The sequence below is a fragment of the Pocillopora damicornis genome, chromosome 3 (genome assembly GCF_964200805.1).
Source record: "Pocillopora damicornis chromosome 3, jaPocDami1.2, whole genome shotgun sequence".
NCBI lineage: Eukaryota > Metazoa > Cnidaria > Anthozoa > Scleractinia > Pocilloporidae > Pocillopora > Pocillopora damicornis.
The window spans coordinates 8,003,744-8,014,992 of NC_142672.1; the positions used below are offsets into that span (position 1 = coordinate 8,003,744).

The window sequence follows — 11,249 nt, forward strand, 5'->3', positions numbered from 1 at the left end:
AATATAATCAATTCTGTGATTTGTGAATTTTGAGTATGATTGGCTGTTTCAACTGTCCGATCATAGGTGTCCGATTACAGCCAACTGTCCAATTACAACTGTACGGAATGATTAGTGAAGAATAAAGCAGCAAATGCACCAATCACATTTGGGGAAATTGTAATGGTTATGATTAGTATTGTTAGTAGTATCTTATTGTTAGTGCTGTAGATAGATTCGTAGCTATTTGTTTCCATACAATGGGCTGATGAAAAATAAAACAAAAAGTATATTTTCATGCCAGTGCCAGTCAGTTCCTTAGGAACCATACTACAGAAATCGAATTGCCACAACATTTAATTTACAAAGATTTAATCGAAGTTATGGTCGTTAATGCAGAATAAGTGATGTTTTCCTTGATGCGGTTAGAGATCCTTAAATTTTTATAGAATTTTATCCGTTCCTACCCTGAGCTGAGGCTGAGGAGGAGCAGTACTTGGCACAATCCATTGATTCTTTAGACTTGTTCTTTTGTCCCCGACAGCTGTGCTCTTTCTCCTTACATACACTTTCAATCATAAATGGCCCACCTCCTCCGTCACACTTTTTGCACTCGCCATCCTTAGCTTTCCATTCTGAGAAAGTAACTCCTAAAAAACACATTAATAGATAAATTTAACTATTACTAAAAAGCTACAAAATAGGGTTTTACTGCATCATGGACAAATTTTCTGTGGACAAATGCGAGGCGAGCATCGTCGAATGAAAATTATAATGTGATGACGCAGATTTACATATATCAAGTAAAGTTTTATAGTACAATTGCTCCAGTGGTTAAAGAGATGCACGACCTCTGATTGATCGTGAATTTCGCCTTTTATCGCTATAATAATCTCGCGCGAGAGAGAGGGTGCTAGATTTCAAAATGGATGCTTCGCGCGCGTTTTGTCAATGTCACACAGAGAGTGATAGACGCAAAAGAAGAAAATACAACTCTGAAGAGCACAAAAGATGATAATACGTTTAAGTGAAGTAAATAGGGATATGTTGACATTATCCACAAAGCTTGAAGATAAAATAATTTTGGTATGACTGAACAGTAATAATCAGCGATATCTCTTTGTGTCAGTTTATTTGCCTCGTTCCTCATAATCATCACAAAATCGCGTAGTGCACGACGAGTTTTACAATTTTTACTTTTAAGAATAATTTTATTCCTTTTGAGCCATCATTCAACCATCAAACAATCACAGCGCGACTCTCAACAAATAAATGACACTAACCGACTGCTTCATAGGTATAGTTTGTTGCGAAATTGTGTAGTACGGCTTCCATATCAATAACGACTTCGAGTTTAAAATCCAAGCATACTTTGACTTCTACAGTCAACCAACCCCCTGCTGCCTTTTTGAAAGTCAGTTCCAGATTAATCACAGATACGCGGATCTTCAATTCAACGCAAATCTGTAGCGAGAAAATAAAGTAAATGCCAATCACAATGAACGTTTGCATTTCGCTAGAAAATATTTTTAACAAAGAGCGAACATTAAAATCAATTAGGTTGTTATCTCCAGATAACTGTAGTGACAAAAAAAGTTGAAAATACTTTTGATATGAAATTAAAATGCAACCTTTTTACTATTTCTTGTATTTTAAGAGGGCCAGCTGCCTTACTAACGTGCAACAAACTAAGGAGAACTTGTATTTATGTAATTATTTTTCCAACAAACAGTCAGGAATTATTTTTCAATTTGGGATTATATTCTTAAAAATTTGTCTTTTTGACAGACAAGTGAGTTGTAGATATTTTGCTTGTCAATCTGAAGGATGAATATAAGTTAGTTTACAGTCTAAAGCGGCAAAATTTAGGCATTTTCTTACAATATCAATAAGTTCTACTATTAGAACATCATTAACTTTTGAGGTTTTATCCTGCATCAGACAACGTCTGACCCTGCATTGTATATATGTATCTTACGTGAGAAAAACACAATGAAGTGAATTGAAAGATAACATTGCGTTACATTGTTTTCTTTGGGGTAGTCATTCATGGTCAGGGTCATGTTATATTGTTTTTTTTAGCCGAATTTATGACGTTTCATAACGCGTAAAGATCACCGTTCTGTTCACTTTACGGCAGTCGTGAAATTTCGTAAACGCACGTAAAGATTAAATTACGAACTCATCTTTCTACACGTATACCCGGTTAACAGAAAGGAAATTTACACAAATAAGGACTATTCAATGAATAATGCCGGAGAAATGTTAACGATGGTTTTTATAGGTAATCCCATGAGACCTCGTACTATTAAGGATTAATTGCACGAGAGTTTTCAAAATTTTCCAAAATTGCCCGAGTCGCGAAGCGACGAGGGCAATTTGGAAAATTTTGAAAACTCAAGTGCAATTAATCCTTAATACTACGAGGTCTCATGGGATTACTTGTTTATCAATAAAGGGCAAAATTTATACGAAGGAAAATCACGCGCGCAGTCTATTTTTATCTGGGAAGCAACAGATTAGCAATGCAACGGATTAGCCATTCATTAACAGGTAATCATGCCCTCTCTTGATTACTAAAAATGCCCTCGATTAAGAAAAAAATGCCCTCTCTCTCAACCAATCAGCGCTCAGTAATTTTGCCCTTTATTAATAAGCTCGTAAATACCGCCTTTCGGTTAGCTTTACATCGGTCGTAAAATGTCGTAAACGACCTCTTTAACTTCTTTACGACTTTTTACAATTTGGTCGTAAAATGTCGTAAACGACCTCTTTACGACTTTTTACAATGTAAGGAAAGATAGCGTTTCGAGTCTAATTACGGATTCTTTACGCACGATCATTTACAATGCATATAGACGTTCTTTACGAATTTGTAAAGAAATTCGTAAAGAAGCGTAAAGTAGATCTTTAGGCTTTCTTTACGGTATCTTTACGGATGCGTAAATTTGAGATTTCATGCTGTGATTTCTACAAGTCTCGCTTTGCGCTTTGTTTCATTATTATTCTAAGCCTGAGGTTATACACAAACTATTCAACAAAATGGTGAACACTTACGATATTTGTAAGATTTTTTTTCAGGATCTGATAATTACATGATGAATTATCCTTCAAATCATCGTTCCAAGGAGAAGGGTATAGCGGAATAACATACCTGCCGCACGCTGAAGAAATAAAAAAAAAAGTGCTATTTAGTCACAAACAAGAGATATAAGTTTTGTTATATATTCTTAAAGCCAGAGGCTACAAAGTGCAGTTAAGGTGAACATGAAGAAATGCAGGTGGGCAGCGAAACCTGACGATTCTTTCATTCAAAGAAATCAAGAAAGACTGATCAGGTTCACAAGGATCTCCAAACGTGACTGGTGTTTTCATTCCTACAGTCACCTTCCGGTCGATAGTGGAGATTGTCGCGACGAAAACCAAGTATTGATCGCGTATGTAGTAACGTCCATAGTGGTGGATATAGATTTAAACGTTTCAGTAAAATAAAGCAGAAGCATACATTAGGATATATAACAATACATTTCAGCCCACTAAATACGCCATTTTAGCAAAATGTCCCTCAATGTCCGGCAAAGTGAGAATAGAAATGATATGGTTTAAGGTTTAAGAGTAACGAAGAATAACTTGTACTACTTAAAACATCTAAATTTGAAAAATGGACTTCTTTTTTCCCTTTTTTCAATTTTTGCTTATTTGTTTCTTCCTCTTCTTTTTTTCTAAAGAAGGAATTTGAGAATTTACTTGTAATTGTGCTAAAAAAGAAATGATTCTTTAATTATCATTGGTACCCACTAGAGAACATTAAAATTTCCCTTTAACTTGCGTCAACGTTAAAAGATTTTTGGTTTTGTTATTGGTTATTAAATAGGATAGCTAAAATGTTGAGGGGGTATCTCTGAAGGATAAAAAAATATAACACTTATATTGAATGTGATATGAGCAAAATTTGAAAAGGGTGAGGGAAAAATGCATTTATAGAGAATTGCTAAGTTCACTTACATGATTCTACGGTTGGCTTTCCGTCTGCTGGACAATCCTCTTGTGGCAAGGTTGTGGGTTGTACGGTGGGTGAATAACAGCTACTGTTGGATACCATTTGAGTTGTTGTAGGTGTCACTGGGGTTGATATATTTGATGACGTGGTCTGCGACACTAGCGAAATGAGTAAATGCCTGAATATTTGACACTGAGATATACTATTGCCCGAAGTTGAGGTGGCTATTGGTGGATATTTACCTTGCCGCTTCGCAGCTCGGTAAATATCCACCGCTGGTTACCGACACTGAGGTAAATAGTTGTTTTAGTATGTACTAAAGCAGTGAGATAATATAACACAAAAAGAAGACTTTAACTAACCTGTAACGATTTCTTGACACGAATACTTAACTTAAGAAAACAAATTAAGGATTTTTTTTTGTCTTTTTATTTTGGAGAGGATATTCTAAATCAAGAGAATACAAAAAATTTATAACATTTAAATTCTCCTGTCGAACGACATACAGGTTGAGTTCCAAGTGAAAAGTGTTTTTAGGAACTGTAAGATATGAAGAACTTGCCACAGTGATTGATTTTAAACGCATGACCTTCTTTTGGGTAACGTGACAAAACAATATTCCTTTAATAGGTAGCTTTTATCATTCCATAAAAATGTCTCACAACTTTTCTAAAGCGGGTCCTATTCCTTTTTGGATCATTTCACGTTAAATACACTGCGAAATTCTTTTAGCACCATCACTCCTTTTTTTTTTTTTTTTAAGTCTTCCTGGAAAAAGATACAGGAATGTTCTGGGATGTGACGCCAGCCGCTGCACACGTGCCCTCCTCTTGACAAAACTACAATCAAAGTACGTTTAATACCGAGTGATATATTGCCAACCGTTCAATGAAAACCAAACGCAAATGTCAAGTAAATATATAAAAAGATATCTTTGAATCAAGTAAATAGATGTAACCTAACTCTTTCATAAACATTCATTTTTTCATCACTTAGCAACTCTTTAACTCTTAGGTCATAACGTGAGTGGCATGTCGCCAAATACATGTGGCGTGAATCCAAAGCAAGAACCGGGGGAGACTCTATACTTTACGAAAACTTTGGTATGGGATGAGCCGTGAAAAACGTTTAGTGATCCTTTCACCTAGAATAAAGTTTTAGCGTGTCGGTGCTGATTGAAATCTGGCAAGTTTTCTACCATCCGAGTAAAAAGGGGTCCGAAATTGTTTGCCTGAAATTGATCATGATCTCTTGGCATACATTGCTAACAGGAGTCACACGTACGTTGTTGATGTTATCCAGGTCTGACATAGTGTATGGAAAATGATGTGAGATTAAGTCTGCGATAGGCCTAAGATTTTATGAAGCGAAACATGCATTCCTAGCTGAATAGCTGAATTTTCCAAGAGTCTTCTACCCCCCCCCCCCCTCCTTCGTCGCCACCTTGAGGAGGCAAAGAGTCTTTCGCGGTTGAAACTTTGACTGTTTACGGAGTTACGGTACACTGTGAAGAGTGTCAGGAAATGGGTTTGAAAGACCCGTGTTCTAGGCAACTAGAATTGACCGTGGAAAACAGTCAGAGCGAAAGGATTGAAGCAAAAGACTCCTGCCCCTTCAGACTCGCGACTGTAAAACGCAAAATGAGTCCGCAACAACTATTTTGCAATAAATCATGAATGCCAAAGGAAAACGGCTCAATTTAATGAATAGGGCTAAAGAAATGTTTTCTTATGTAATGCAACCAATCAGTTCTCGTCGAGGATTTTTCTTAATCAAAGAAATTGAGGGTGACCGAAGCTTGGAACGATACGCTATTTAGAATGATAAGTTACCGTTACTAGGTACGACCAAAAGATGCAACGAGCATTGCGCGCTTATCAGTCGCTATGACTTCTTCAAAGCCATTATAGGTTGAAAAAATGTAGATCCTTTGGTTCCTGTTGTGATAAACGTATTCAGATTTTTAACAGAAGATTGTTTAAAATGCAAAGAGCAAACTTGGCATTTTGTCATTTGCCGTTCGCATCAACATGGTCCTAAAGAATCCTAATAGGCCAGTCTTATCATTTAAATATTTCTCAGTTGCTTCGCATTAAGTGGAAGGGTTATTCAAGGGAAATAATTTTCTTTCACATGGCGTACACGTCATGATTCATCCTTTTCCTTAGGGTTAGACGAGTGTCACGAATGCCACTTCCAAGCTTGCGCGTTATTTCAATATCCCCTCTTTCACCCACATCTGGTGGGGAGAAATGCGTTAACATTTACTTACCTTGTGGGAAAGATAAACCCACAAATAAGAACACAGTTATGTGCTCAGGAAACATGTTTCCGGCGACTGATTAGTTCGAAACGAAGCAAAGCAGTTGGTCAACACAAATCTTAACTGCGTCCTCTAAGAAACCTGACACCATTTTAACAGAAAGGTTCCTTTTTTAGCGACTTTGTTTTGACATAACCATGGCAACACATTGACATAAACTTGAAGGATATCAAAACGTGTCATTATCAGTTGAGAGTACGGAGGAAACATTTCATGTTCGATTTGCTTTAGAGAGTTCGTTAACAAACATCTGCACCACATTGTTGCCGTAAGAATATTGCCAATGGATTTTTGACTCAGATCCCTGATTCATGTTACAAGAGTGCACTTGTTTTAAGGTAGCCGTCGGTAACAATTTGTTTCACGACAAAGTTTTCAAGCCAAAAATATTGAGTAAGAGATCTCACAAGGTCACGATTTAAACTGGTGGTTAATCTTCTTGGTTGGTTTTTGCTTATTTATAATTTATACTGTAGTATGTACACTAAATGACTTCAATTGTTCCATAGCAACGGCTTTGTTATCGTACAGGCACACATGTACAACCCTCATCACATCCTTTTTCTTTTATTATTTCAGTAATCAAAATTGTTTTCCTGACTGATCAGGGATCTAATGAAAGTTTCAAGTTACAGTAATTTAGAGGCTGATCACTTTAACCGGGCGAAGATCGACCTTTGTAGTACAAGCAAAAAACTTTTTTAGTTTCATTCTGAAAATGTGTTAAAGCTTTCATAATAACTGACGTCTCACAGTGTCGAACCCTGGTGGTTGTCTAACTGTGATCATAGCTATAGATGACGAGTGGAAATTAAAGTAACACTAGTAGTGACTTCGCCCTTATGAAAATTGAATACAAAATGAGCGTTTTGTAACGCGTGCAGCTTCCATTATGGCAATATGCAGATGAGACATATTTGACCACTAAGTTTACACAACACCATGCCGGCCCGCATCAATGCCTTTATAAAATATTGAAGAAATGTAAAATGGTTTCCGTGTTCATATAGCCTGATGTAAACACTTGGGAGGTTGGGAGAAAACGAGATAAGCGTAAGAAACCACGACGCGAAGCGGAGTGGTTTCCAGCTTATCGAGTGTTCTCCCAACCTCCCAAGTGTTTACATCAGGCTGTGTAAACACGGAAACCATTTTACATTTCCTTTATAAAATAACTAATGAAAGAGGAACGAAAACCGCGTTTACATACGCTCATGTAAAATGGTTTTATGGCCAATCAGAGTGCGCGTACTATTTGAACTATTTTATAAATGTCAATATCAGACAAAATGGCAATCTGATAACTGTCTGGACATTGTCTTGAGCCGTAATTTACACTTCAACGAAAATGCTGCGATCTTCCCTGAAAACGAAAAAGTTAGAGTACAGAAAAAAACTTGGAAATATTGCCTGAGAGTAGCTGCGATAATCACCAAAAGAAGATTGCAACTCTCACTTTCATAGACGTTGCTTCTGCGTCAAAAATTGATATCTGAAAAACTAAAAAACCCTTTCAAAATTCAAGGAGTATGCTATGCAAATGAAATGGAGATTGCTCATAAACGATCGCAAAGCATACACAGTAAATGTGCGAACGCGTGTCAGGATAAATATGAAAACAAGCAAGAATCTTTGGAGTCCAATTAAGCCACAAAATCGTTTGATCCTACGCAAGAAGAATGTGTTATTCAATACTCTAGAAAAGATGTAGAAACTTCTGGCGAATTTTCTCCATCGATTGACAAATTTTGCCGTGCTGCTCGTGTTCTTGGGGTCTGTCTGCTGGCAAAGGAGATGTATTCAGATGTATTCAAATGATGTATTCACGTTTGCAAATGCAAAAAGAAGTTTGCGATAATTATGAACCCTTCTTCGTATTTGGAACAAAAGATTTTATATTCTGATGCTGAAAGCAGATCTTCGTGTGAATCTCAACAAGTGCAAATGACATTCCTCATCAGAAATGATTGAAGAGCGAAATACGAGAAATGTTTCAAAATAAAGGAAAGTAATCTTTTTAAGCATTAATCAATCATAAGGCGATAAAAAAATTTTTTTCCCGGAATAGGGTCGACGAGTACAATGTAGTGTAAAATCTTGCTAACTGTCTTTTCATTTTATGATGTTGTAGTTTTTTGGCAGGAATTTTGATGCATTAATCAAACTTAAGGTGATTTTAAAAAATTTTCCCCAAAATACGGTGACTAATACATCTTAGTGTTATTATTAGTGTTTTATTTTAAGAAGTTGCAGCTTTTGGCAAGATTACAGTGAATATTCCGGACTAATAAGAGGTTTCAATAACTTTTTCGGTATGTGGCTACCGATAGAGCAATAGTCGGCTGTTCTCGGAAAGGGGCCGTAAGGCGAGAACCAAACGCGGGAGCCTGCTCGCTGGCGAAGCAGACGGCGATAAGAAGCCTTATAGGAGGTGATGGAAAGCCTGTTCACTACTCACTGACGTTTTGAATCCGTAAATCCTACTGCGTGGGTTGAACAAAAATATTCATGATTAAAATCAAACGCTGAACATATCTTTGAGTTAGAGATAGATTCAAATTTATCGTGGTAAAAATGTTTAGACTTTGCTCGCTTGAATACAAGAATTATGTTTATTAAGATTGCTCCAAAGATTCGATTGTTTAACTACATCGTTAAAACCGTAATTACGCAAAATAAAGGCGTATATCGATGCTGAAATTATAAAATTATGAACTTATAAATGCACTAAATTATGAAAGTCTGTATTTTTTTTTCATTTGTACCATGCGTATGAAAATCATTTAAACAACATCTTTCAAGATCAATTAAAACTGTCTGCGTGACAGGAAGCCATGAATAATTTACTGACAATTTGCGGCATTAATGGGGTTTTATACCAATCATCCACCAACTTCTCTAAACAAACGAAACCCTTTAAAGTTCTAAACTTCAAAACATATAACGCTTCGCAAAAAAATTAAAAGGAACAAAAGAATTGTGGTTTATAACAGAGTCGGACTCCGATTTGAATTTGGCAAGTCGTAGCTTATGTTAGTTTATTCACATATGTAGTTTCTTTAGATAACTCTCAGTTTTCAGTGCATGGACTTAATTTTATAAAAAGAATATGTAAGGGACACGAAATCAGTGTTTCTAGTTTATTTGTCAAAAACGGTTCTTCAAACAGGTGCGATTTTCCCCCATGTGGTAAGTTTAAATCATCCACAAAAACGATCAGTGAACTGTTAGAAGTTGGATGTTATTGTTATTGTTGTTCTTATTTTTTTGTTATGATCAATATTTTCTATAATGAGCTTTATGAATTGGAAAAAAGCCGGAGAAAGTACCCACCAGTACATAATTTAAAAAGTATAATAAAACATTAGCGTTTGTGTTGGAGGGCATACTGAAAAATGTTTTGGACCCAACTCAGAGTCATTTTATCCCGAGCTGCTAGGCGAGGATTAAAATAAGCTGTGAGAAGGGCCTAAAATATATTTATGTCCAAGAAAATAAACTGTTATTATCATTATCGCTTTAAAAACCAAAAGTGAAAAATAACGACAAGTTTGAACAAATGAAGCGAGCACAGGAGCTAAAATATCCTTTAGCCTGCCAAAAGCTCAACTTTAACCCGCAAAACACGATGCACCAAAATGCTCAACGAAGTGTTAACAATGGACAATTTTCTTGCCCGCTTGTCGCAGAGATATTTTTACAGGATCTTATATTGAATAAACAGCATTCGAATGGCAACGAAATAAAGTAGAATTGCTCGAAGGTCCATCTTCTTTAGGTAGAAACTGTGAGAACTTGACACTGAATTTGTCTTGAAGACTTTTAATGACAAACCATTGCTAAACCACAATTATCTGTATTACCTAAAACAACCGATATAATAGCTATCTTTTTCTATAGCAGTAAAATAGTACACTTTGCTAAGTACTATATCTTCTATATATACTCGAACAGTCTAGACAAAAGTATTCCACGCATAAAAACAAAGCAAAAGACTACTGGACTTTAAACTTCGAGTTTTATTATTTTTATTTATTGGATCCATACTTCAAGACCTTTCAGCACGTGCTAAAAGCTGTAAAAACAAACAGAAAATTGAAATTAGTTTAGGCGAAATACAATGCGTCACATACGATTCCCCCCTAGATGTCTATGGACATGAATTTAATTATGAAAAACTTATCATTACTTGTAAGAAATAGAGATCCACATGGCTAGAATAAGGTTGGAAACCGCAGCGACCACTGAAAATGAATGAATAAAGAAACGAATCAGTTAATATCTAAACAAATGAATGATAACAATGACGATGCCTCTTTTTTACATCATATATTTACTGCAATGTCACATAGTTTTGTTATAGGCAGGAATGAAAAAGAAAAGATCTAGTTATTTTTTCCTAAACTTTGTTGCCTACTTTAGTTAATAAAGTGTAATGTAAAAAAAGGAAATAAAAAGGTTGCTAATGTAACTAACGTAGCATCCGATAAATAATGGTAAAAGGACCAAGTGGAGTCTAACTCTGTCTGTAAATGAAAAAATACTCAGTTCTGATTGGTTAAGATAAATGTAGTTTTCAGGTAATTCAGTGCAGAAGGGGGTTAATTCAGTGCAAAGAAGTAACAAACCAGACATTCTGAATGGTCAATAATCAAAGAAACTCACTCATTGCCAATCAAATGCGAGCCTTGGATGTCGCAACAAAATTTGAAAATTTGCGAGCGAAACAATGGCCGGCGTTTTAAATGGGTTTTCTTTCGCCACCGCAGCTGAAAAACAGCTCTAACAACGAAAAAACCGTAAAAAGCACTGCTTTTTGATTGTCGGTTTGGGAAAAGTGGTGTTTAGAGAAGAGAATTGCCAAGGAAATCGAAAAATTCCGAGTCAACAGTTTAACACGTTGCTGGAGCGATCCCACGCCGAAATTAAAAACAAACCTCGGAAACG

At 36.1% G+C, this 11,249-nt stretch overlaps 1 protein-coding gene across 3 annotated transcripts in view; it reads right to left on the reverse strand.

Annotated features, from left to right (window-relative positions):
• LOC113679620 (uncharacterized) overlaps window positions 1–11,249 on the reverse strand; it is a 32,589-nt gene that overhangs the window by 970 nt on the left and 20,370 nt on the right. The window contains exons 1-7 of one of the 3 annotated variants that reach the window (XM_089200312.1): window positions 6,252–6,403; window positions 4,762–4,818; window positions 4,342–4,371; window positions 3,985–4,137; window positions 3,037–3,143; window positions 1,263–1,443; window positions 447–629 (exon numbers count right to left, since the gene is read on the reverse strand). In XM_089200312.1, the coding sequence (XP_089056438.1) occupies window positions 447–629; window positions 1,263–1,443; window positions 3,037–3,143; window positions 3,985–4,137; window positions 4,342–4,371; window positions 4,762–4,818; window positions 6,252–6,306 (766 nt within the window). In that variant the 5' untranslated portion in view covers window positions 6,307–6,403. Of the gene's footprint in view, window positions 1–446; window positions 630–1,262; window positions 1,444–3,036; window positions 3,144–3,984; window positions 4,138–4,341; window positions 4,372–4,761; window positions 4,819–6,251; window positions 6,418–11,249 lie in introns of those variants that run through there. The other 2 variants (XM_089200313.1, XM_089200314.1) reach the window with 2 other exon arrangements.